Source organism: Strix aluco, chromosome 26 (genome assembly GCF_031877795.1).
Source record: "Strix aluco isolate bStrAlu1 chromosome 26, bStrAlu1.hap1, whole genome shotgun sequence".
NCBI lineage: Eukaryota > Metazoa > Chordata > Aves > Strigiformes > Strigidae > Strix > Strix aluco.
The window spans coordinates 8052271-8079995 of record NC_133956.1 but is presented as its reverse complement, the minus strand read 5'-3'; the positions used below and the strand labels follow the sequence as shown (position 1 = coordinate 8079995).

The window sequence follows — 27725 nt, the reverse complement described above, 5'->3', positions numbered from 1 at the left end:
ATTGTAGGCTCTGCTTCCTTCTCCACATTAGATTATATTTAAATTAGATCTCTGTGAATGTTTGGATACATTTCAACACTTTTTAAAAGAAAAAAGTTTCAAAATTAGATGCTGGTAAATTATTGAACAGCAGTTAAACAAAGAGTGCCCTTTGGGCTATCTGCAATTTCTCCTAGTTTTCAGTCTGATGACCACAGTGCTACATGTTGGAAAGCACAAGAAATTTTGCATGAATTTGATCACTCACATAGGCAGTTATACTTTGAAAACAATGTTTTTCGCAAGAATTACCAATGAAATAATGTTTTAGGACACAATTGAATTTGAAATAGGTAATGTTTTGAATAGATTTTTGAGTTTTATTGAAATCTTACATGAACAAGAAATTGGAAATACAATCACATCAAGGAACAAATTGCCACGGCTTTGACGTTTTAAGCCAAACAAATTTTGTAGGGCAGATTTTCAAAAAGGTGTGAAGTTATAACAATTTAAAAACACAGTTAACCTACTTCTAGGAATGCAAAACATACAATCATGTTATTTTCAATACAAGAAAACTTAATTTGTTGTAATTTCTTAAAACTACTAAGACAAAGCACTAGCTTTTACTTTTATGTACAGCATACTCCTATGTAGTCTATCCCAAATCCAAAAAAAAAAAAAAAAAAAACCAAAAACTGTCCAAAACCAGAGGTTCTGCAAAATCATGATTGAACAGTGTGCCATTCCTGCTTTTAAACTGCTAAAATGAAGCCTAAAATGATAAAAGCATTGAAACCCCATATGGAGTTCAGGAATTCTGCAAGCCCAGTAATGTCCAAGTGCGTTTATGAAAAAAGAAAACTAAGAGACTCGAGTATATACACAATAGAGTGATTCTTCAGCCCAATACAAATGGCAGCCAATCGCTACTGAAGGATGAAACATTAAGCCAATTTTGTTTTGAAGGATGTAGAGCTATAGCCAATTCTATGTTTCCAATATTCTCAATCCCTCCTCACTTGTCTACTTCCACTGTTGCCCATAAGTATCCTGATAAAATTCCTGGTTGTCATTATTGTAACCATAGTTACCGGCATAGTCACCACCTTGCTGGAGCGGCTGTTGAGCGATGGGTTGGGAGCCCCAGTTCTGCTGGTTGTTGGTCTGACGGCGCTTGGAATCAGGTTGGTTGTACCCATCTGCCTTTCTCTTGCCTCCTACGTTGCCCCCACGGTTGCCCCTGGCTCCACGAGCACCACGTCCTCTCTGCTGCTGCGCAGGACCCCCTCTCCCACCCCTGGCTCCTCTTGGTGGTCCCATGGGTGCCCCCCTCTGTGAATAGCCAGCTCTACCTCTTGGTGGTGGTGCTCCCCGCCCCCTAGGTGGTGGAGGGGCACCTCTCCCACCCCTTCCTCCTCCTCCTCTTCCTCTTATAGCATAGCCATCATCATAGCCGTAATAGGGATCTTCATAGCCACCACGGTAGTCATGATAGTCATAACCATAATAATCATCATAATAATCTTCATAGCCATAGTAATCTGGGGGATAGCCATATCCACCTCTCCCTCCACGGCCTCTGCCTCTAATAGGAGGTGGCATGCGAGGTGGAGGGTAGTAATAATAGTCTTCATACCTATTAAGAAAAAGAAACACGCAATTATTTATCTTCAAAAGTCTTCCAAAATAAAGTATAAATTTCCCCTTGTTGATTAACAATACACAACATGGAGAAAAGTGGTTCAAGTTCTTCTAAACTGACTCATATTTTAGAGCAGAACTTCATTCTGCAGTATTAAGGTAGTGCAAGAATGAACACTCACGCAGTACTTCTGGAGGCCTGTCTGGCAGCCTGACGTTCTTTCCTTTTCTTATCCGGTGGCTTTGCTAACACTATTTCAATTTCTTCCCCTTCTATCTCTTTCCCATTCATTTCATTCATAGCCTGTACAAAAATTAGAAGAGAAACATCTAAAAATTTGCTTCCATTCAAAAGGAAACTAAAACTTACTGAAAGAAACCAGATGGTTGGGCTGCTCCAGGCTGAACTATGCCATGTGCTTCATTTCTGTGCTACTCAAACAGAATGTTACATATTATTCTTTCAAGTCCCGCTTTAGCAGCATTTAAAAAAAAAAATCTCTTTATATCATAAGGTAGAAGAATGGAATTAAAACACATAGAGCATTATTTAAGAAAAAAAAACCAGACGTAACCATCACTGTTTATGTTCCTATATCCCCTAGAAATGTTTCAGAAATACTCTGACATAAGTTCTCACTACTCACATGACACTCACTGGACTTTTAAGCCAGGTAGAGCACACACACACAAGAAAAAGAGGTTTTTTTTATATTTGGGCTTCCTAGCTAGTTGAACATGCTACATGAGTGCCTGAGGAAACCAAGTATTTCTGGGGACACATACCTGAGCAGGAAAAAAAAAATAATTACTGAAATTTGGTGATCTCATCAAGTGAGGCAAGAATCTTCCAGAGAAGTAATGTGCAATTATCAAATGCACAAAGAGAGCTTAATATACATACACAAAGTATGATTAGGACAATTCTTTACTTGGAGTTATCTGCTTTGCATTTAACATTTCTGGGTATTAACATTTGCATTAACACAGACTTCACATGTCTGTACAGTTACATGACTGAACAGCTACAGGCCTCGAAAATATTAGTGATCATGGCGATTTCAAAAAGGTATGAAAATAAGTAGACACTGGAATCCATGAGCCAATTCCATGCATTCCATGTGTTAATGCCATAACGCTTTCATTAGAAAACAAACAACACACCCATATACAAAAATCTCAAAATTCATAAGCCAATTTAGCAGCCATAAGTCAGTCACACGGGGCAGATGCGGTAGCGTTCCAGCTTGTTTCAGCGAAGATGAGCATTAGAGATGCTCTGCTCTACTGCGTTCAATCTATCTTTTCTCAACAACTGAAACTGCGAGTTTTCAGTTGCTCAAATCTAACAGAGCATTTAGAAGAAAGGTCTAGTGGGACAGGACTGGTGAGAGTTTAAAGACATACTACAACAGAACATGTCAGGAGCTCACCCTTTCTGTCAGCAATCTCTTACCCTTTCTTAGACATGGTCTAAACCTATCCAAACTGACTTCAACTTCACTAATTGTGAGCGACATGCAAACTCAAGAGTATTCTAAACCCTGTTTTAGTAGGTAGGAAAATTGTAAGCCATTAAATTGTTGTAAAATTACTAAGGTTGAGTAAAGAGCCTTTGAACTATGTAGCCACATATACCACATACAATATACTCGCTCAAGACTCCCAGGTGCAAAACACCTCCCCTCCTCCTTCCCCCCATAAACTATGGATTTAAAGAACAGACGGAGTAATTCCTGTAGAATTCAATCCACTGACAAACAGCAGAGATTAATGACTTTCTCAACTGCTCTTCGCTACAAAGGAAGACACCTTTGAAGCTTACAATAATGACCTCCAATGTCTAAGAACTCATTCAGAAGAAACCTTCTAGGGAGCGTGTAGAGTTAAAAATAGATAATGCATTCAGGGAGCTGCTAGTGCCATTCTTCTCCCTTTCACAAAGCATTTTTTGGATTATCTTGCAATTTCTATTCAATACTTTTGTTGCTCCAAAACAACAGACAGCCTTTAAACAGGGGTCTTTGAGAGACAACTGATACCTTCTGTCAGTGTTTCCTCAGAAAAATTGTCTAGGTTGATCTGTTTGGGTTTTTTTCCTCTTCTCTAGACTCTCCTGCATTGGTCTATACCTCTTTTCCAGTCTACTTGTTAACTTGCTACAGTTTTGTCCTTTGCAATTTTCACATCCTCCTAGCTACTGAAATCATAGGAACAAAATTATTAGTGTTAAAATTCTCGCAATGGGAACTTTATTAAATGGGCTCTACACATTGTCTTATCTAGGTATGTACTGTAAAGAAACTTCTTGAAACCATTTGTACAAAATAAACTGCTCATGTCAAATTAGCCAGGAAAGAATAATCAACCTACCTTCACTGCTGCACCTCTGTCCTCAAAATGAACAAAAGCATAATCCTTCAACTTCTTTACTCTTTCCAGCTTTCCAAATTCGGAAAAGGATTTCTCAAGAATTTCTTCTGTCACAGTAGTGGCCAAGTTTCTTACAAATAAAACTTTCACCTGGTGAAAAAAACGAGAATGAAAGCTGTAATCTTTGAAAGTCAAACCTCAAAGGAAACTAACATAAACTAGTAGGATGTTATTCCCTTCTTCCCTGCATTAAAAAATTTTGGGTAACCTTATGAATTCTGTACCTGCCAAAAAAAAAAGAAAATAGCCTTGTTGTTAGTTACCTGTATGAAGTTTCTACAACTTCTCTCCTTTCACAGTTCCCTTCTGTGACCAGAAGAATATCCAACTTTGATTTTCTGCTTCTGGGATGCTACAAATCCCAGTAAAATTTTAGTAATAGATCTCAAGAGCAAAGAGTTATCCCAAAACACAGGGATGAAGAGCACATCATTCCCTATGCTGAACCTCACCTTCATCTCACTCTGGAAAATAGTTTTACAAGATACCCACCTAGTTGTTCATTATCTGCTTCTACTGCTAATGAATGACTGATGTGCCAATCCAGGAGGATAATCCTGTACACTACTAGTTTAAATGGGAACAGCAGGTTACAACAACATGTTCCTAACGTCGTACAATGGCAACTAATTTGCAGCACTCAGACGATGCCACTTTGCATGGCTTACTACGCAAATGCCCTCTAACTGCTTTTTGTGCCTCAAAACCAGCATTGTTCAACTGGAACAAATCTTTGTCACTATGGCATAAAGAAATTCCTCCCAAAGCACAAGAGCATCCAGTTAAGTTTTTATTTACCTTTGCCATGACTTCTGGGTCAGGTTCCTCTACTGGATCAGCCCATTCCACTGTCACAACATTTCCCCAGACTTTTACTTTCCCACTCATCAGGCGGCGGCGAGCTTGTGCTGCTGACTTGTGATCCTCATATTCCAAGAAGCAGAATCCTCGATTCTTCTTTTTATCATCAGGTTGATGATACAAGATTACATCCACCAAACCCTCTGAAAAACAGGTCTTTAGTATTAAGCTTCAAAAGAAAAGAAAAAATCTGGAACCTACTCTAAAATCCCTTCACTTGTTTGTATTTTTAATACACAGCCTTTGAATTTAACACCTGAAAGGGGGAGGGAGCACAAGAAAAGCAAAACAAGTAACAGATATCCATCCAATTTAGCCAGAAACAGGTCGCACAGCAGGTGAAGTTCTCCAGAACAAATTTATTTCACAATTAGGCCCTGCAAAACATCAACCTGAACAGGTCACACAGTGTAAATTTTCTGTATTTTGTTTTACCGTTTTTACATTTTTGAAAAGCAGTCAGCGTTAATAGGTGGCATCTCCCCTACCTCCCAGGGAAAGCTGGAAAGAATTTCTTTCACATCTCTCCAAAAAGAGGAGAGAGAACTAAATGAATATTGACCTTCTGTTTTCACCACTTCCCTGAAGTACTTATAAAGAACAATCCTAAAAAAGAAGCAGTAGGTTAAAACTCTCCTACAGGAACAAGAGCAGGTGATCAAGACCTCAATGTCTTGTTTAAAGCAGAAGCATCATTCCAGTCACGAGCCGACTTCTTCTCTTTCTATTTGCTGCATATACAGGGGAACAACACTGAAGAACTGGGACAGAAATTAGTCCGCTACTAACTATTCTACAATAACATTCCCTCTAAACTGATTTAGTATTCTCTCCTCCCCATCATTCAACTTAATACGTTTCTTTGAGTCTCCCCAAAAACTTCTCAGTTGTGAAAGCAGAATTTACTGTAGATCCAGTTACAAATACAGAGCCTTCAAGAGGAAGCTAGAACAGGTAACAGAATTAGGACCTTCACTTATCTGAGTTCATCTGTGCTGTTTCCATCTCAAATTGTAAACCTACATCACCATTAATTTAACAATCAGTAAAACAGACACTAGTCCCTTTACATTCCACTATAAAATATATTTGATATACAAAATTTCTACCAGAAACAAATTCGGAATCCATCTTGGAAATAGTTTAAGTGATAGCTGAACACACCTGTCAAACAACTGGACCTACAAAACAGTGACACCAAATGGTATTTTGGGATCAGTGTGAAAAACTCATTAAGAAGGTCTTACCTGTGACTTTGCTGAACTCTTCCAGTATGTTTTCCTTAGTCTTGTTCTTTGGAATTGACCCAACAAATAACCTGTTGTTTGCCACAGAGATGCATACTCCAAGGTGCTTCCCAGGACGGATTTCATAGTTGTCACACTAAGAAAATAAAAAGCCATTCATTTGCTTTATCCACAGTAATACGGATAAAAAGATCCCCCAAATCATAAAATCAGCTCTTTTCTTCATGATCTATGGCTTTTATATGTAGCATACTGAATTCACATTGCAAGAGAATTACTAGAACTGCAGTATTTGGGTCAGCATTCACTTGGAAGAACATTGCTGAGCTTCGGTTTTCCATAGAAACTTCTGAAGTTCTGCTGAATGGAAAGCTAGAAAGAAACTGATGTACGAGGAACACACGTAACAGATACAAATCACACGGGGTAAATTCATTCACCTACTGTTTATCTCAAACTTGAAAGATCTTCCTAGACAATTGGTGACTGCTTGCTGTGCTGGGACTCAGTGTCAGTCATTGCTGCTGTTATTAATAAGCAAATACATAGCATTATAGATACTGTGAGTTCTTCCACTTTGATAGCTTTTAAACAGTGAGCTTATCTGCTGTGAGATACTCAAGTCTAAATCAGTGTGTGACCTTGTTCCCACCACCACCACCCCCATCCCCACAGCAGGGATTTTTTTGACCTTGTAAATGCTAGGACTCTATAAATTTTACTGTTAAGTTTTAAAACTCCTCATTAAAAAAAAATTTAACCCACTACATCATGCTTGTACCCACAGTTGGATTACTCTGAACACCAACACTCCTGGTAGGTCTTTTAAAGGTACAAGAGTTCAACCTTTAAAAAAAATAAATACCTCTCTGTGTGTATGTGTGTGTGTGTATATATATATATATGAAAGAATTAAAGATAGACATCATCTTTGTTTTAGGTAGAATTTTCAAACACAATCTAAGAGGATAGATGTCTGATCGTCAGCCAGCTTCCAAAAATCTTATCCAATTCCTTAAAAGCAACTTTTCAGCCATTTTACCCTAGCTGAGATGCTGACATACAGATGACAGAGCAATACCTTCAGTAACCTTCTTCATATTCAAGAACTACACAGCCTATCAAAAAAAGATAACTTTAGGGAAGACAAAAACATCTCAGAATTTTGCTTCAGATATAACAGCAATTCATAACACAATAAAACTTTGTGTTCCAGTGCCATGAACTTAATCTGAATCTGCTTTTCAAATTACAACTTATTTTAGAAAGCCATTTTACCTACAATCAATTCCATTCCCATTGGTACCTGAAAACACAAGCAGAAGGCCCACCTGGTGTAGAGAAACCAAGACTTCAAAATTTCAAGTTTATTTTCTGAAAGAACCTCACTTTGCTATGAAGGTTTAACATGCTACATTTTGGAGCAAATGTTTGCCCCATTTTCCTTTCCCCCAATAGTATTTAGGTGAAATATCTTCCAACAGACAAGCTTGGCCCCATTACCAGGTGATGGTAGGGTAGAGGAGGTAGGGGGAAGGGAATCCAGATACAGGACTTAAGGAATATAGTCACACAAATTCACTTATTTGGTACAATATGCAGGGTAAGGAGGCCAGTCTTCCATCAGTGGCGCATTGCTTGATACGTCTCCTGTCACTTCAGCATCTTCCCTTTCATCTCCCTCAATCAGTAAAAATTTAAAGTAGCAACTCTAAGCACCTTCAACTTGGTCAAAAAAAGAAAAAATTTCCAGAACAATTTTTCCTTCATAAGTGACAGTAACTCATATCCACCATCTTCAACCACTGAAACCCAGAAGCAATCAATTAAAAACATACTTAATGCATCTCCTTCAGGGAACATCCAAGTAGGTTCTAAAAAGGAAAAAAGCCTAAGCAGGGCCATGCAACTCCCAGTCCTGGAAGCCTAACAACTGTAACTATTTCCAAATGCATTAAACTACTTGAGGGAACAAACACTGGATCATTTAGAGGCAATGACTCCTTCTGAAGCCTTTACAATGGAATAGAAGTGCTTCGTAAGTTTCTCTAGGTTTTGGTTTTTTTGGGTTGGTTTGTTTGGTGAATTTCCCACCACCACCACCCCAGCTTAACTAGATGCTTAGGTTTCCCCCCCACTTATTCATACAGGATCAGCTGAATTCTGCTAAGGCAATTGAGATAAAGCATTTCACCTGTTTAGGTTCAAAATACAAGCAGTATTTCACAGCCATATCCAAAACCTTGTATGATACACACTGATCTGCCTAATTCTACTTCTCCCTCTCAGGCAGAGGCAAGGCCAAATGAACCAGGGCCCCAGTCAGACTGCTGCCTCTCATTTTAACTTTCATGGGATCGCTCTGTATCCTTTGCCAAACCATCTAGATGCAGACCAAGTCAGGTTTCTGTGTAGTGAGCTGACAGCATGACTGCCATTGGAAAGAAGTACAGGCCACTGTGAACCATAAAGAGCACCAAAGTCAGAGACCTCCTCCACAGCAGCAGCAAACATCTCTAAGTAGCTCTCTGTAGTAGGAAGGGTGATAAAACTTAAACAGTGAAGCTTAAAGAAAATATTTTCCAGTTGTGATCAAGAAAGCTCTTACTCTAATCACCTAAGTACTCTAGCAGACTGCAGTAGGCCATAGAAGACTATGGTCCTAGAAGTAGAATGTCATTTGTATATACTAAATCAAATCAGGAAGCAATTTTTAAGAAAGTAAAATTTTGAGCCTGTCAATGGATGCTTTAATGAAGCACTTCAAAGACTTCATTGTCTAAAAGATTACCAACACACTTGCTGTTTACATTATCTTGTCCAGTCTGAAAATAAATTACTCACCAGTTTGACTGCTTCCTGTGCTGCATCTTTACTACAAAAGGTAATGAAAGCATAACCTCTGTTTTGACCAGAAAGAGGATCCATCATGAGGCGCAGATCCCAGATCGGACCAGCTTTCTCAAAGAGTGGTACCAATTCATCTTCATACAAGTCTCGGGGAATCTTACCAACAAAAACCTAAGAAGGAAGAGGACACTTAAAGCTTTTTCAGAAATACAAACTTAACTTTTAATACTTGAAAGTTCCTGGGAAAGGAAGCACACTGCAGCATAAACCATCACAGCTGAAACACTGCAGCCATCACCGCAGCCTGATTTCCTGTGGCCAACATTATGTATGTCCTACTAAGTCTTCTAGGCCTCCTGCTGTTACTACTATGTTTAACTTACTGAAAACCTGGTTTTGTTATTTATATTGGAGAGGTTGTAGATTTCCACCAGTGCAGAGGTAAATTGTTCTTACCTGGTTATAATCTGGCAATTAAAACCAAAGATCTTACAAACTATCTAGCCAGGTATCCTATGTTAATGCAGGCCAAGCACATCCTTGCTCTTGCAGTACTTGCAAACCATTCTGTAACTCAATCTTCATTGGAAAGTTACAGAGACAGAAAAAAAAAAATCTACAAAAAGCCTGAAATTGCCTGATGCACACTTCTCACTTTTAATATATACTGTAATCTCATTTCTAGTCTGCTTGTTTCAACTTCCACCAACTGAATGTATGTGTTGGTTTTGTGTGTGTGTAGTGGGGGTGGGGGCTACAGCAGTGCCTCTGTGAGAAGCTTCTCAAAGCCCCCCCGGGCTCCAAGTCTCTGGCCAGGGCTGAGCCAATTAGCAACGGTGGCTGCACCTCTGCGATAATGTATTTAAGTAGGGGAACCTGGGAGGAGGAGTTGGAGTTGTGAGGAGGAGTTGCAAGGACAACACCTCTGCAACCACCAAGGTCAGTGGAAGAAAAGGGGGTGAGGGAGAGGTGTGCCGGAGCAGAGACCCCCCTCAGCCCATGGCGAGAGGACAGGCTGTGCCCTGCGCCCACGGAGATTACCAGGGGAGCAGGTGCCCTCTTGCAGCCCATGAGGACCCCACACCAGAGCAGAGGCTGCGCCCAGAGAAGGCCGGGACTCTGCGGGAAGCCCCCACAGTTGTAGTTCGGCGCTGGGAAGATCACAATGCACGGGTGGGACCCACACTGGAGCAATTCATGAAGAGCTGCAGCCCGTGGGAGCGACTCATGTCAGAAGTTTGTGGAGAACTGTCTCCCGTGAGAGGTAGCCCACACTGGAGTAGGGGAAGAGGGTGAGGAGTCCTCCCCCTGAGGAGGAAGGAGCAGCAGAAACAAGGAGTGATGAACGGACCACAATCCCCATCTCCTGCCCCCTGCACCGCTGGCAGGGAGGAGGGAGAGAAATTGGGAGCAAAGCTGGGCCCAAGAAGAAGGGAGGGGTGGGGGAAAGGTTTTTACAATGTGGTTGTATTTTCTCACTGTCCTACTCTGTTAAGTGGTGGTGGTGTTTGAATTAAAATTATGTTCTTTTTCTTCCCCCCCAAGGAGTCTGTCTTTCCCTGTGACCATAATGGGTGGCTCATCCCTCCCTGTCCTTGTCTTGATTCCCAAGCCTTTTGTTTTATAGTCTGCTTCCCACTCCTGAGGGGGAAGGAGTGAGCGAGCGGTGCTCAGTTGTCCTCTAGGCTCAAACCACAACAATGTTTTAATATTTGTGTAAGAAAACCTGGAGTCCTCCTGGTTTTGTTCCTCACGTAGAACAATAACAATATACTTTGGTAAAGTTTTGTTAAGGAGTTCAATCTCTTCAGCTGAGGTCTCCCTAGAAAGCTTCCCCCCTCCCCCAGTTGTTTAATCACTGCAGGTCTCCTGAATTCTCAAAATCTCTGAATTGCTAATACAGCAAAACATTCCAAATTCCCATTAAGATCAAATTCTATTTATTTTAGCTTCAAATATTTTTTTGTAGTAAAAAAGCTAGAAGTAGTCAACCTTTTCCACTGAGGCGAGGCCTTGCCATAGTCATACCTGGCACTGAAGGCTTATCAGATAATTCCAAAACTAAAGACACTCAGAATGTCCACGTAAGTATTAACATGAACAAACTCGTGAGGAGAGTGTGATGACTCTGATTTTAAAAATGTGGAACAAATTATTTTCCTCCAAATGAAAGCTAGAACCTTTAGATGTTTCTTCATGTTAAACAGATACTCCTGAAATTCAGTTTCCAGAACATTTCTTCCACTTAGCCTAGCCTCTCTCAGTTCAGTGTAAATGCCAACTGACCATGATTTTTTGGGGGGGGCGGGGGGGGAGGAATGGATTTATCATACTGAGTGAAACTTTAATGGCAGAACAGGCTTTCCCCCATCCCGTCTCCCCAAAAAGCTTGGAAATACCTCTCTGTAGGGATTTCTATTGTCTTTACCTAGAACATTTCATTCTAAAACCCACGTGCAGTTTTGAAAAACAAAAAAATAATACCATCATGGAAATGCACAAGAAAACTTGCTACTAAGACAGTGAAACTGTCAGTTGAACTCTCCACAAACTGTAATTAAGTCAGTCAAATGTAAAAACTTGGCACTGAATTGTTTCAGATACCACCATTTCCAGCAGAAACTGAACATGACACACCAGAACAGAAAACTTCAGGAAAAGAAAAAACCCTAATCCAAATACAGTCTACTTTTCCAGCTATTTACCAAATATTTACCATCCTGAAAGCTTCTGTTTCCTCCTTCTTTCCAGTCTTTTTGGCTCACTTCCTACAAACTTTAGATCACTGACAATTCCACAAGACTGTTACTACAGTTCAGTTCAGGTAATACACTCTAGAAGTGAGTATGAGAAACAGAATTAAGGGTTTAATTTGAATACATTCATATCAGACCTATATACTAGGTAGCTTCCATCTATACTGGAAGGACTAGATAACTCTGTGGGAGTAATTCAAGTACAAGTGAATTTGCTTTGAGCCTGTGAATTTAATATGTTAATGAACTACAAGATCAGTATCAGACAGGACAAACATCAGGTGAACATCTTGCAAGGATCAGAAGAAATATTAAAAAAAAGTTACAGCAGATGTATGTTGATAAGCTTGAATAAAGTTGCTGAAATACCAAAGAATGTACGTCTCAGATTTCTTGTTTCGTTTTTTAGTTCCACAACAACAGTACTGTGGAAAAAATCTGGAAACTGGCATTATCAGCAAAACAATATAGAAGAGATCTTGTAGGATGCAACCGCATCACTTCTGGGCCTTTGTTGGAATCACTGACCATTAGACTTACTTCTTCCAGCTTTGCTTCCTAAAGGATTTGTACAAAGTACTCCATTTTACTTTCGTATTACTGTTTCAGAAGATTAATTATGAAAAGTCTTAACTAGGAAAAAATTCAATTTCAGTTCCATGGACAACTTCACAGAGCATTATTGGGGGTGCAATCCACTTCTGCACTCTAGATGTTGAAATAACTGAAGACACATCAACTGAGCCCCTTCTGTTGTCATCGCAAGCCAACAGAAGTGCAGTACACTGCAAGAGCTTCCTCAAAACCTCTCTCTGTTTAATAGTGCCCTTCGTGTGCTTTGCAGTCAATCTTCCCTAAATGCCAGATTTGTGTTAATTAATGTAGGCCGCATGACTGCTTCATCTCATCCAAATCTACAATCTTCATTAAAAAAAAAGGAAGTGGAAAAAAATTCTGGCACAGTACAAAATCCTTTGAACCCCCACAGTTCTTCCAGTACAAAAACGACATTCCATTTGTGTACTAAATCCAGCACAAGCTTTGTCTAGTTCAACTCCTGCTGAGTTTATTATACCACTGCTTCTCAAGTTAGAGTTATTACAGTATCTGATTCTTCCCATTCAATTTATTATGGACAAAAGCAGTTTAAATTGCCCCAACGTCTCCAGCAACATAACATTTTCCAGATTGCAAGTTAGCCTCACAACTACTCTTTTTCTTATAAACTCTGATGATGCACCCATAGAAAACCAGATGCAAAACCAACTTACCATTCGCAGAGCTAAAAGTAATTTTGCATTTTTGATAACAACATTCGAAGATGATGTTTATCACATACTTACCCAATAAATTTCAGCTCTGAAAAGGACATGCAGCAATTCCTCCTAAATGGTTATAATAGATATCTCAGCCTGCACATCACCCTCGCACATTATGGGCAAATACTCTACAGAATTTTCAAGTTTTTATTCACATCACTGAAAAACACTGAAATAGAAGTCTCTCAAAACTTTAGGAGAAGAACTTACTTTATCTGGAGACCCCTCAAGAAAGCTGAAGCCATTCCAGCAATCAGTACAGACTTCAGCCAATTACTTTCTTCACACTACCTGCACTGTGCTCATTTTGAGAAGTGCTTCCCCCCATACCTTTTCCAGTGGGGTAAAGGGCTGGTACTTTACAGTTATCACTGCAGCCTCCTGTTCTTCAAATGATGTCTTAAATGGTATTACATTCATTCATACGGTGAAGGATGGAAATCAAGTACCACATCAGTCACCTGTTTAATTTTTACTTAATTAGTCTGGACAGGCCTTATACATGTCAGATTTTTGTTACGCTCCTCTAAAGAAAAAAAAAAATTTAGAAAAATAATTATCCTTCAGTTTTCCTCAATTTAAAAATTAAAAGCTCCTCAGTCAGCAGACTGAAGATCAAGAGTGAAAAAATGTATTTTAACCTGTTTAGCAAATACAGCTTAACCTCATTAGATATTACCCACAAATGCAGACACTGCAGATACGATATTGGATTTACCATCCAGCATTATCCAACTGAAACACTGAATGCTTGTCTTGCCTGAAAGCTTCATCATCCCTGACTAGTAGTGGACTTATGACTAAAATTCCTTTTGTTCCTTATACACTTAAAGTCCTCCTTACTGTGACTGAATTTAATTAAATATTTATAACATTTTCTTTCCTTGTCTTGTCTGCACTTAATTTCAAAAGTTACTGAAATTGCTATGTAGATGTTTCTAATGTCTATGCGTCCTCTAATGTTGCTGAACAACTGGTTTATTTTAAACCACAATAAGACAATTCAGTTTTGTGTAAAAAATATTGAATTTAGGAATACGAAAAAAAATTCTTTTTTCCAGCATTGCTTGCATATACACTTCAGTAAAACGATAAACTACAGTTAGGATAGAGCAAGCATGCCTAAGCAAAGCTTGAGAAGTTACTTAAACCATCAGTTACTATCTTTCAGTTCAAGGACCATTCTAATTATTTCCCTCTGCAAGGAATTTATTTTTCATCATGGAATATGAACATTCCTTTTAGAAATCATCCTTACTGTGACACTTCTAAGCATCTTCCCGACCGTATACACAAAAGCTTCAGCATCTCAAAGGATGTAAAACTAATCCATAACTGAAAGACATTCAAGAAGTTGACTATTGTCTTAAACCTAATCTGGTGGTTTACAAAAGAATCTCCAAAAGAACTCCTGTATCAAAGACTAGTCACAACAGCGTGATTGAGAGTATTCAAAGTGTTTAGAATTAACTACAAAACAACCTGCTAGGGATCAAAACCTTGCAGGCTAGGTAAGCAAATACACAGCTCAAGCATTTTCGTAACCAAACTGAAGTTTCCTCATAGTTTGCTAGCAAGATGCACAGGTTCAATCGTGACCTTGAATTTCCAAATATGTCTACTGACTAGATGCTGTCATTCGGGGGGGGAAAAAAAAAGCAGCAGCTTTAAAACTCTTCCAGTCATCTTTAAAAGTAACAGCTGGTATAAGAGGAGGTAAGAAAAGGCAGAAAAAAATTTTAGAAATTTTAAACAAAACAAAGGTACAAGCCCCTTGAGGATAAGCAGTTATCAGTATCTGCAGATGCACATGACAAAGCCAGTGTAACAAGAGAAGGAAACACCCAAATAATTGCTTCCATTCTCATCCCACAAACGCCCATAAATGTCTCCAAGTGTCAACATCATATGACCTCACTATAAGCAAAATACTTTACACTGGAGCAGCAAATCCTTAAATAAAACGAATACTCTAGTTTGATATCAAATCCTATTGCAATTATTTTCTCCTCCAAACTTCTGCACAGCTGTAACTACTTTGTCTTTATTACAGAATCACATTCCAAGAAGGTCCAGCTGCTCTTAAAGCCCAACCACTGGAAAAAAATACACTGGGCAGCTTCACCCACATAACCCTTTCAGCAAAGTGTTCACAGTGACAATTTGTGAATGTTCAACACACCAAACATCCATAAGACTGTTTGTCAATACTTCAGTTTTACTGCTCAGTGTTCAAGTACATACTGAAAGAGAGTTAAAGCTTCAGTTAACACGTAATGAATTCCTTTATGTTTTAAAAAGACAAATTAGTTGGCATACAAATATTTACAGTAGAAAGATCTGATACATCTTGAGGGACAAAAGTCTACCTAGTATGTATCTTCCTGAAATCAGTAACAGTACTTGGGTATCCTTAAAAAACAGAAGTTTGCCGTTACTGCCAGTTACAGCTCTGGCATCAACATATCTGAGCTGGCACAAACTAGGAGAGCTTCAGTATTTTTTAAGTAAGTTTCAAACACAAAAGACTCACTGCCACAATCCAAAGGGATACATCTTATGCTTTTTCATATTTTTACCCTCTATATTAGAAAACAGGTATTTACACTCCAGAACTGTTGAGGACAAAAGAGAAGTGGTTCTCAAAAGCTTAAGAAAAAAAAACCCAAACAAACCACACCCACCTCATTCTGGAGAAAAAAAAAAAGTGCCACAATAATCTCCAGTCACTTGTGTTCAAACATGCTCTGTCTAGTCTACCAAATCGTAAGATCATGCTTAAGTTGTTGATTACTATGCCTCAGAGCTCAACAGCAAGAGCTAAAGACTAAATTTAATAAAGTGTACACCAGCTTCAGCAAGGTGGTCAGCATCTCAGCCAGTCAAAAACCAAGCAGCACATCTAAAGCAGTAATCAGTCTTTAAATCCTACAAAACGCCAGCAATAAATTGATCTGGTAGAGGTATGGTTTCTGTAACTATTTAGCTGGGTTTTGCTACAGCCTCTAATGCTGATTCACGGCAGAAGCATTTATGTTCTTATCTTAAGGGAGTTTCTACAAGTTACCCATCCTAGCAAGCTTCAGGAAACTTAAAAGGATATAAACATATTCCTAATAGTATTAAAGCACAGCCAATTTTACAGCTTTCCTATGACATCGTAAAGAGGCTAATCATCACAAAATACTTCAAATCAGTCAAGTATTTTCAGTCATGAGTAGAATAGGATAGTTGAGTTGGAAGGGAACTACAATGATCACCTGGTCCAGCTGCCTGACCACTTCAGGGCTGACCAAAAGCTAAAGCATGTTATTAAGGGCACTGTCCAAATGCCTCAAACACTGCCAGGCCTGGGGCACCCACCATCCCTCTGGGAAGCCTGTTCCAGTGTCTGACCACACTGACAAAGAAATGCTCCCTAATGTCAGTGAGGCATGGTGCAATGAAATAACACGTTATACCATCACATAATCACCCTGGCAACACCACTAAGTTGGTAAGCAACTTCTAAGCCACTTTTCTGAATGCACAAATGTAAAAATTTACAAAAGAAAACAAGCTGCATGGACTCTTTCAGCATGGTAGTTTCATCACCAGTCCATGCAAGCATCGAGGATGTTTTCATGTAGATTGAAACAAAAGTAAATAAACAATTCCTTAATAATTACTAATCTCTGTTGTCCTCTTCAAAATATTGTATCTTTATACAATACCCAAGACTTTTTCACTTCCAGCACATTGCATGACCTTGCTACTGTCACTTAAATTCTGTTTATGTTGTAAACAGAGTCAAATACCTTTGAGTCACGCTTTCACCTATTATAGAGCTAATACCTACACTGACCACTTTTTAAGCGATGGACCATAAGCTTTAGGGTGGTCCATGAAGTCTGGCAATTTAATGATCTATTTTACATTTTAAGAAACTTTACATAGCCTTTCCTAGTACATTGCATCTGCTCTTCCCCCCTCAACCTATTATCCTGTCTTTTGCAGAATACTGAGGCGTAAGAAAGCCTAAGACACACACAGAATGCTTTCCTCTACAATACTTCAAGCTTTCACTTGTAATGTAGTTTACTTTCAAGTATTTCTTATTTATCAGTTTGCACAAACATAGAAAATAACAGTCAGATTTGTCTATACATACTAACCTCTGTTCCAATACCAGGCTGAACACCAGAATATACAGTATCTGGAGGAGGGCCCCCATATTTCCTCTGTCCTGTAGTTACATCCAAAGTGTAACCAGTTCTCTCTAGCAAAGCCTGAAAAAAAATTGTCACATTAGTTCTGCCGGGGGAGGGGGGAAGAGGGTAGTAGGTTAAAATATAAAGAATAAAAACCTGTCTTAAAATAAGCATTTCCTTATCTGCTCTTTGCCACGTTTGATACAAGATATATATGGACAGACAGAACCTACAAAAATCCCTCTTATTTTGGAGGGTTTAAAGAACTACGACCACAAACAGCAACATTTGTTTTATACTACAAGGTCATTGGAAAGAACTCATCTTTCTTTTCCATTTTATTACGTAGTACCCCAAGAACTCCAGAACACCAGGCAATTCTTTTCATCCACTCTGCACTCAGGTTTTTGCACAACAGATGAGTTTCTTAATATACTAATACCTTGTTGAAACGTCCAATCAGTCTCCAAGTAATTTTATGAGTGCGTAAAAGCTCTAATATAAAAGAACAACTTGGACAATTCTTACAGAGATATCAATGTTTTCATAGGCCTTACATAACATTAAGTTCAAGCATTTTGGCAATTGTTAATCATGAAGATCTGCATTTTGAACAAGCACTCTCTCATTTGAATCTCTACCACACACACATTTCTTTAAATCCAAGTGTGAATATACTTATACAGGTAGTATTGATGCTTTTTAAGTACATCCAAAATTACTTCAGTCTGCATACAGGTGATATTATCAGTTAGTACAGAATAACCAGTATTTTCTAAATGTTACCTTAATCTTTGCTTCATCTGGTCCCTTTGTTGATTCCTGTACTTTGCTGCCTTGTTTCTCTCTTTGCCTGTAGGTCTTCATAACTCCACATAAAAATGCACTTTTGTTCTGTAGATACAATTTACAAAATAATTCAATTGTGTGTATGACAAGCCCTGGGAATCCACCGAATCTTACACTCCGTACCATGAGGTCACTATATCAAGCCAATGCAATAAACAAAATGTCACAAGAATCCTTTAGAAAAATATAACAATTAATTGAACAAACTTGTCAGACTGAAAAATTCATCAGATTCTAGACAGTATTTTACCTTATTTTCTCAATTGCACACTCATTTTTATTATCTGGGAGCTTTTGCTTTGCACTCGAATACCTACACATTTAAGGCAATTTTTAACAGGCTTGTGATTTGGGTTTGAAATATAAGAATACAGCAACATCAACGAATTTCTAAGTTACAACTCTCCTGCCAATAATGCCAGAACGCTATTTATACTTATGTGCTCACACTCCTGGAGCTCTCACCTTACCTGTACATGCGACAGGTCACTTTCTTTAAACTGCTGTAATACAGAGAGGGCTCCTTCTTCATTAAATTCCCTAAGAGCATCAATTGCTCTTTCATCAAGATCGACATAAGCTACCAACCCTAAAAGTTAAAGATAAAGAAGTTACAGATTTCTATTGAATTTCATACAAACTAAGAACTATGCAGTTTGCTTTTAAAGTCAAAAAGTTACGTTCCATAGCAACAGAATTATACATTTAATATAATTACATATTCCTACACAAGTATATGAAAGAACATGAGTACAACAATGAAAAAAGTTAAATTAAAATGTATATACCTAAGCACTAACTGACGTGCAAGATTATACCCCATGTGTAACAGTTTTCTAACATTCAGGAATCCAATCTGCTGCATAAAAGCAGTATTACACACCAGGGTTTGAAACAATGAACTCTGGCTCACTTCTAATAATTTAGATTTTGTTGGTCTTTTAAGTTTCACACTTTCTTCTCTTGAATGGAACTGTTCTAGAGTAAGCTGACGTGTGAACATTACAGGTATCCTATCCTACGTGAAAAAAGAGCTACCTAACTGACAAATACTTATGAAGCTCTACCCCACAAAATGTTAGGAAGTAGAATGGTTTGTTCGCTCTTTCCTCCAACTCAAAAAGTAAAAATCAGTGGACTTCCTGTATGTCTAAAATAATTTTAACTCATTTTGTTGCTCTATGCAGTTCCGAGAGCCAGAATTCAAAAAGGTATTATTTCGAGCCCTGCTATGTACCCGAAAAGGCTAATGTTAATTTTACAGGTACAGACTCCCCCAAGAAACATTGGACCAGTTCTGAAGCACTTTTTTTTTGTTTTTAAGGATCTTTACAGGTTATTTCTTTCCTTTTGTAATGCACTTGCATAAGATGTGGAGCATGATTAGTATAGACTTTAAGATTTGCACTTTTTAAACTACACAGTGAAATTTAGGACAGATACCAAGAACTCCACACACTTTGCAATAGCTTGATCTCCAAAATACACGGATCATTTAACTGCTACTTGATTTCAAAAATGCACAGTAGTGCCAAGCCCAAGGACTACATTTCAGAAGTGATCCTGCATATTGGAAGGCACCTGTATCTTTCATATAAGACCTCAGCAGATTAAAAATCCCTAAATTCAACCCCAAATTTAGCTCGGGTGTCAAAAGTAGTTTGCTTCACTGACAAGCCCCTGCACAATGCAAACACCTTCAGTGGCATTAAGGAAGTGTAAATAACTGTTTTTCAGGTTACTCATGCAGTGGAATTATGCTAGATAGTCAGGTTCTGGGCTGAAAAGCTTTTAAATCCCTTGAGAACTCCTCACAACACAACCTAACTGCAACACGTGTTAGAGCCCCACAAGTTCCTCTGCCCAGGCATTTACACCTTCTCTCAAACCATCAAGTGCACATCATTGTGACCCACAGTTAGAAAGTGCATGTCTAAAGCCAATAAAAGCTGGTAAAGGCTCGATGAATGCTCACTGTGAATGACTTCCAAAAGACATCACCCACGTGAGCCAGAGTATCATGCTGAAGATTGATAAGGTATTGGTTTTGAACTGCCTTCACTTGATCAGTGGAATTTTGACTCTTTTCAACAAAAACTGTCATCTTGCCACCAAGGCATTCAAGATCAGCACATAGAGCAGTTCTACTGCTTCTTGTAAATCTGTTCACAGAACACACTCTAAAGAGGAAAAGGAAGCCTCTGTCTATAGGACAAAATAATAAGGGGGTTACAAAAAACAAAATAGAAAAACCTTTGTATATAAAGAAACCTCTCTAGAAGTTGCAGAGACCACTTGCTACCAGCAAGATATTACTCTATTTGCTAGATAGCTTAGTCCTCAACTTTGTTGAAAAGCAGTTAGTGTCAAACTGAACATTTCAGTGTAATAACCAACATGGATTAAACTGTCCACTCAGAACTAGAGAGAACAAAAAATCCACAGGCAGACTCAATTCAAATGTAGTCCCAGGCAAGACAAGCTAGTTGCTTCCCTCACTAAGTCACCTATCCAGCCTTTGAGTGTTTAAGAACCACTGTGAGGAGTTGACAGTAGAAAAGTAAAAGCAAAATGATGATTCGGATTGAAAAAAAAAAAAATGTAGTTTAGTATGCTCAAACATACATCTTTATTTGACAACATCTAAGAAACTAGTGCTCTGTGCCCTAAAGCAACTAAGATATCACATACAACACTAAGGATGTGTAAAGTAATTAGTCAATGTCAAACCCAATTTGCCTTTAGGGAAGTCAAAGTAGCAAAACATTCAGAGCTACACAGATCAAAAACAATGAATTTTTAAACCTTAATCTATAAAAATTTGAAAATGGTATGCCCTCACTTTCATAACCAGTCAGAAACAAGAAATGCATATTATACCTGTCTGAAATATTTCATCAAGTCTCTCTGCCACCTTCTGTGGGAGGCCTGCCTCTATCAGTGTCTTGTAGTGTTCTGTGTGAGTTACACTGGAAGTATCCATTGGTTCTTCCTCTTCTTTTAACTGTACCGCATTACCATTCACCTGATTAGCCATTTTATTATGCTGCTGGAAAAAATTCAGGAGCTATATTACAATAAGCCAGAAATAACTAGGTTGTAGGACAATGCATGATTTATCTAAACTAATTTGTATACATGCTGCAAATGACCTGTATCAAAAGTTTTATTTAATACTTTTTGGATGCAGCTGATCTAAGTTTCAAAAGAAAGTACAACCCTTAATACTGTGGAAAATGTACATGGAAGAATTTACATAATTTTTTTTAAAAAAATGTACTTCATGTACATAACGATGTCTAAACTTTATCTGCTGATTGTCAGTAAGTTAACTGGTTACCATAGCAGCTAGAATGTACGGGGACACGATAAGAACATCCTTCAACAAAGAATCAGAAGAGCTAGTGCTATTTTCATTTCCCATTCTTCTACTTTTAAAAAATCGTTTAAAATGTAGTGAACACATAACCCCTGCAGGGTAGCTTAAAGTATAAAAATGTCAATACTTGTTTGCTAATTTTCACTTTCTTGGCTTGTTGCCATGTCTTCCTTCAAACCCAACATGCTGCATAAGACTAGCCAAACACCTTCTCACGACACTGTCAGAACTCAGTAAGGACAGAAAGAGAAAAATTGCACTCTAACGCACATTATGATTTGAAGCTGCAACTGAACTGTTTCCATGCTTTCAGTTTTACTCAAATAAGAGCTCTACAAATCACAGCTACTTGTTTTATAATATGTAACTTACTGGTTTAAAAGGAAGCCATGACTGCAGCATCTTCAGTTCTTATAGTCATAAGAAGACTTGCTTTCAGAATTAACAAACTGATTCCAAATATGTGCACTGAAAAATGCACAACTATCTTCTCAGACAATTCCAGTGGGCTTTGCCCAATTCATTAAAAAGTAGTTTCAATTTCTCAATTAGCCAGCCAGCTGATATTTAGTACTCAAATAAAAAGGCTGGCAAAAGACAATTCAACTACCCAGCAGAGAACATTAGGATGATCAGCCGTTAAGTTCAGAAATGAGATGAGTCTCGGGCTTTAAAGGATAGGGAAGAAGTCGATGATCAGCAGTGAAATGATAACCAGGTAGACATATGCAGCATGGTCAGAGCAATGCAATTAAGTACTGAAATACAGGTATGAAGATGATTCAAGAACAATTTTTTTTAAAAATGCTGAAGCCTCAAGCTATTTACTATGCTGCAAAACGAGTCTCCAAACATAACCACATCTCTAGCAGTCACCTGTATACCCGTCCCTTCTAGACTACCACTCATGAACTTTTTGGAAGATATCCTATGAAGATTTGCAAGCTTGAGCAAGGAAAAAAAAAAATTTTCTTCAGACAGAAAAGTAATGATTTTACTAAAGCTATCTTGACTTGAAGGACAATTTTAGAGAGAAGTAACACAGCCTCACATTGTTTCTCTGTCAGATGCCACTTCTTTATGCAATTAGTGTGGAAAAGAAAGGAAGTTTTCCGTAGCTACATAGCGCATATATTCTGCTACACACACACTGTTACCTGACGAAGAGAAATTGCTTTCTAACCGATTCGGTTTACTTAAAAGCAACCGTGCCTACAGCCTAATTACAGAAGAGAAAAAAAATGCTACCTGAAGACTACAATAATGCTCACCTATCATTACAGGTGTTAACTGAACTCGCAAAACACTAACTGAACATGAAGTTTCTACAGGTTACAAAAATCATGAAAAACAAAAATCAGCTAGATTTCTGTTTGCTAGAGAGCCTCTGCAAGATCTCCAATCTGAAACAGTGCAGAGCAGAGGGGGTTTAGTTAAACTGAAAATGCTTTGGGTACAGTATCATTCTCAATCCCTCTTCTCAAAAACACATAGGATGATATACACAAAAAAGATATACGGAGGGGGTTATTTTTGTGTTCACCTTTTTACCACCTTATAAAATCAGTTGCTTACACATACAGTCTTCTCCGTACACAAAAAAACCCCACCAAGAACTGTGTGGCTAGGCCAATACATAAATACGGACAAGGTATCTGAAACAATCACAAGTACCTTCTACACTTCAATAGCTTATGGTGATGCTCTGGGACATTTTTTTTGTGAACCCAGATTAGCTTGCAAGTGTCACATACCCAAAAATTTACCACTGATCTCAGTGTTGCCTATAACTGAACAAAAGGTCAACAGCTATGCTGTGTCCAGGCAAAAACACCTCATCCGCAGTTCAACAACTCAAACTTCTGACAGGCAAGACTTGCAGCCTAACGGCATGAAAAGACATCTACCTTCATCACTAACTTACACCAGTGTGTGGAGCAATATCTAACCCGTTAAGTATCAGATTACTACACAGCACCACAGCTGATCAAATGCTTTTTTAAGTAGGCTTTTAGACAGTGTAAATTAAGTCTCAGCATTTTAATTCACTAGCTGTATGGTTTATTTTTGCATAAGAATTAGTATCCTCATAAAGAACTTAAGTCAAATGCTCTGCATGTTCACCAGCCAGAAAGGTTCAGTTTGGGTGTTCAAATTTTAGCTATTTCCTGTCACAAAACTTAATTTAAAAGACTTTCTTAAAGAAATTTACTCTGGAAAATTGTGAAGCGACAGAGCTGTCAAAATATTCAGGTCCCAACAGTATCCAGAAGAAATATATTTCTTTTCACAGTTATAGCAATAGATTCCCTGCTGGCTTTGCAAGCTTGGCCTGATATCTGAGATTAGACTGACTTTTCTACCTGAATAAGCATCAACAAGCAAAATTACACCTCTTACAATACTGAATCTGTGCTCCAAGTTCAGCAGATACACCCCAGTGAAAGTCATAGCTGAAAAAGAACACTTAGCTCTCCCTCTAGATAACATCAACTAGATGTAGCTATCAAAATATTTTTTAACTGTATTTTATCAGTAAGGAAAACACACGATGATTTTAAGATTTTTGTTCTCCTCTAAAAAACATATTAAAAGCATATTAAAGAGGAGTGATATCTATGTTTGCATGTGCAGTGTGTCCATGTGACTCAGCCTAGGACAGGACAGGCCACACAGAAGAGCACCCCCATGCACTCAAGAGTTATTAACCTGCATTAAGTAACTCAAATATCTAGGAAAGAGGGAGACCGGTTTAAAAGATTTCAAGTGTGGATTATAAATAACGGATTATGTATATTAGATGTGTGGGATATGTTTTTGTTTTTAAAACATGCAGAAATGGATGAGTTTAAAATAGTGTACACAAAAATGTGCTTACCAAATGAGCAGCAGTAATAAATACAGATTGGGGGCCAACTTTACATAGGCAAGGAGAATTTCCACTGGTGCCCAAGAGGTTACCTAGCTTCACCACCTCAGAACTGCGTGTACAGGGAAGAGGATTGTCTTGTTTCAAACTTCACACTGTTCTTGCCAACAATGTTTTTCTGAATACCACGAACATGACAAAAAACATGTTTTCAGCCGTCCACTATCTTTCACATAGAATTCCTGCATCTCAAGAGAGTAATTTGCAAAGTGACTAGTCCCTTTTTTAAGATCTAATCATGTCACAAGTAGGAGGTTAAAATTACAGGTGCTTCTATGTACCCAGAAACAACCTTCTTTTTCATGTTTAATAACTCAAACAGCTCAAATAGTAATTTTCCTAGGGAGAAGAGAAAAAAAAAACAAAAAAAACAACACAACAAACCACAAAGCTGAGCCTGACAGAGTATGGCACCTTGAAAACAGAAACTTGATCTTAGCCTCAATCCGACAACCACCGGTTAAACGGCCATGATGTTACTATTCCCTGTGTTTTATACCATGCCTCTAACAGAGGTTGCCACCCACAGACTATCTAAGTATAACTCCATCCAATTAATTATAAATTTACAGTCTAGTTAACGCAAAACATGCTTAGTAACAGCTTAAACGAGCAGGAATGGCAATTTCTGGCAAAGAGACAATATCTCAAACTACCATAACCAGCTTCACAGTGCTTATACATCAATAGAGTTTTCAGCCTTCAGCTATGTAACTTTTGATTTCATGGAGGAACTAAACTTGTTTAGCTCAGGTGCACAGGAAACATAACTAATTGATACAGGAAAAACTCCACAACAAAGTCATTCAACTTGCTTATGATACTATTCCTTATATGTTATCTGTGTCAAGCATTTAAGTCATACCACATTAAAAATAGCATTAAGGGGAAGTTTTGGGGGGTTTTTTGTTTGTTTTTGTTTTTTTTAATGAACCACAAGAAAACAAGTGTAGTCCCTACAGTTACGCCTTGCATTTCAAGAAGGTTCTTGTCAAAACAGCAAGATAAACACATGAGTGAGGGGAAGATAAGAACTCGCATTAAAAGACTGAACTGGGGATTTATTAAAGCCTCACTAGTTCACAAACATTACTGGCACATTCCTTTATTTTTTACACGAAGGCATTATAGCCATTTATTTTGTTCCATAGCTTATTCAGTCTCAGAAAGCACATTTTAATAGCTTAATCAAGATATACTGTTTATTAGCATGAATTACAAGACGTGTGTCAAAGTTAACACACCCTGAAGACCTTTACACAGTAGCCAGGTTTCCATACCAGCATTTCAGCGGCAGACTATGACAAAGCGTAGTTAGCACCCTCACCCCTCCAGCACAGAGTTCTCAGCCTTTCTCACTCCATAACCCCATGGAATGAAAATACCTGAGAGCCTCCACCATGATGCCAAGCAAGAGACTAGCACAGCCCATACAGAAACTACGCTGCGTATCTACACGAGTATCACTGGGAGGTGACTTCAGCACGACAGGTTAGCGAGGTGCACACCAGTGCCATTAAAACACAACACTGACTGCATCAGCAGCTACTGCATTTTGCTAACCTGGACTATAAAGTCTGTGCTTGTTTCTCCCTGGAGTTAGCCATAGCTGATCTGGTTGGTTGTGTCATACAGAACAACATTCGTGATGCCCCGGTTCAAAGCAACACTTCAACAAAAATGAGCTTTGTTCTAATGACTTTATCCTCAAAGAATTTTTCTTATCTTTGCCTAAGAAAGCAAGGACTATTGCTTTTTTTGACAAAACTTGTAAGTTGAGTGTTAGCAGGAGGCTCAAATATATTCCAACAGTGTTCACATCTAGACAGAAAAACTGAGAGATAAGGATATTATGTACTCATGGGAAATACAGTTTCTAGGATACAAAATCATCAAGCAGACTCTGCTAGTTTGCAAACACCAGAGTTTGCGTAGGTAAAAAAAAAAATAATTACACTGCAAGATGCAGAATTCTAGTTGAATTATGTTTATTTCTAGAAGATATGAAACAAAGTGTAATCTCAAAGGGAAAAAAAAAAAAAAAAGAAAAAACAGCTTCATGAGCATTAGCATCCTTCACAGCACAAACTGCTGTCAGGATCTTTTAGTGTCACATATAGGGGAAAGGGAATCCAAGCAACTTTTTTAAAAAAGGTACATAATTAGCCACATTCAAAAACTGACAGGTAACAAGGATGCTAAGACCCAGTAACTAAAGCCTCATTTTAAAAATAATAGTAATAATGATTTAAGCAAAACTTTTGAAGGTTTGGCAAAAGATTATTTAAGAAAAACAACGTCTTAGCAACAAAATTCTGGAGAATTCCTCCTTCGGAGCATTTGACAAGCGTTACTCTCTCAAGCACAGCATTAAGCGCAAACCTGAGGGCTGTGAGTAGGTGCAGTGCAGTTTTCCCTCCCTACAGCCGGCTCTACCAGAACATACGCTACGCAAGATTTCAGAGAGCGCGGCAACAGCGATGCGTTTTCTGCTGAAAGCTTTCCTCAGTCCCCGCAGGCACACCGCAGCGCAGCTCGGGCAGCAGCCGCGGCCGCTGCCTACCAGCGCGCCTCAACTATCACGGTGTTACGGCCCCGCCGCGCCGGGAGGGGGATCGAGACGGGACCCGACTCCCAGCGCAACGGTCGCGCCGCCGCCACTACTCGCAGCAGCACCGCGAGAAGAGCGCGTCCCGGCTCCCCGCCACATGCAAACCTAATCCGCGCGGCCGGGCGGAGCGGGGGCAGCCTCAGCCCGCCGCCGCGCCACCCTCCCCATGCAGGGCCCGCGCCGGGCCGCCCTGCGGCGTCGAGCCGCCCTCCCCCCGCCAGGCCGCAGGGCCCGCCCCCGGGCCGCTCCCCGGCGCAATTCCCGCGCGCGGCCGGCCGGCCCGCTCGCCCCGCCGCGGAACGGACACACGCTGCGGCCGGCGCCCAGCGGCATCCCCGCCCCGCTCTCCGCCGCGGCGCGAGCGCCCCGGGGCCGCCTCCGCCACCGCCGGGCCTACCCGGAGCCCGCGGCTGCCCGCCCCGCCGCAAGGGCCTACACGGGAGCCCTCGCCCCCGGCCACGGAGCTTCCCCCCACACACACCTCCGCGCGAGGCGGCCCCCCGGCGCCCCCGGCGCCTCCCGGGGACTCACCGGAGCGGGGCCTGCGCGGCGCAGCTCGGGCCCAAGCAGCGACGGCAAATGGCGCGCGCTCCTCCTTCTCCTCATGGACGGCGGCGCGACCCCGGCAACACGCGGGGTTTCCCGGAACTGTTTCCAGGGACCACTGCTTCACCC

General features: G+C 39.5%; 1 protein-coding gene across 5 annotated transcripts; it reads right to left on the bottom strand.

The window, feature by feature from the left end:
* Window positions 1-333: 333 nt before the first annotated feature.
* On the bottom strand, window positions 334-27725 carry HNRNPR (heterogeneous nuclear ribonucleoprotein R). Of its 5 annotated transcripts, none has more exons than XM_074850824.1 (11): window positions 27582-27725; window positions 21012-21180; window positions 18602-18720; window positions 18069-18176; window positions 17247-17360; window positions 9012-9188; window positions 6168-6303; window positions 4858-5063; window positions 4000-4149; window positions 1809-1930; window positions 334-1621 (listed from the first exon to the last, which is right to left on the bottom strand). In XM_074850824.1, the coding sequence occupies exons 1-11, from the start codon at window positions 27654-27656 to the stop codon at window positions 1009-1011; spliced, it is 1989 nt and encodes a 662-aa protein (XP_074706925.1). In that variant the 5' UTR covers window positions 27657-27725; the 3' UTR covers window positions 334-1008. The 5 variants fall into 5 exon arrangements, with proteins under 5 accessions (XP_074706925.1, XP_074706924.1, XP_074706926.1 ...); XM_074850823.1 differs by having other exon boundaries at window positions 21012-21198; window positions 27582-27717; XM_074850825.1 differs by having other exon boundaries at window positions 21012-21177; window positions 27582-27716.

Coding starts and splice junctions, on each gene's coding strand:
- HNRNPR (XM_074850823.1), bottom strand. CDS start 27,656: ATGAGGAGAAGGAGGAGCGCGCGCCATTTGCCGTCGCTGCTTGGGCCC. Junction 18,177..18,601: donor GTGACCTGTCGCATGTACAG/GTAAGGTGAGAG, acceptor TTGTATCTACAG/AACAAAAGTGCATTTTTATG. Junction 6,304..9,011: donor CACAGGAAGCAGTCAAACTG/GTGAGTAATTTA, acceptor TTATTTTCTTAG/TGTGACAACTATGAAATCCG.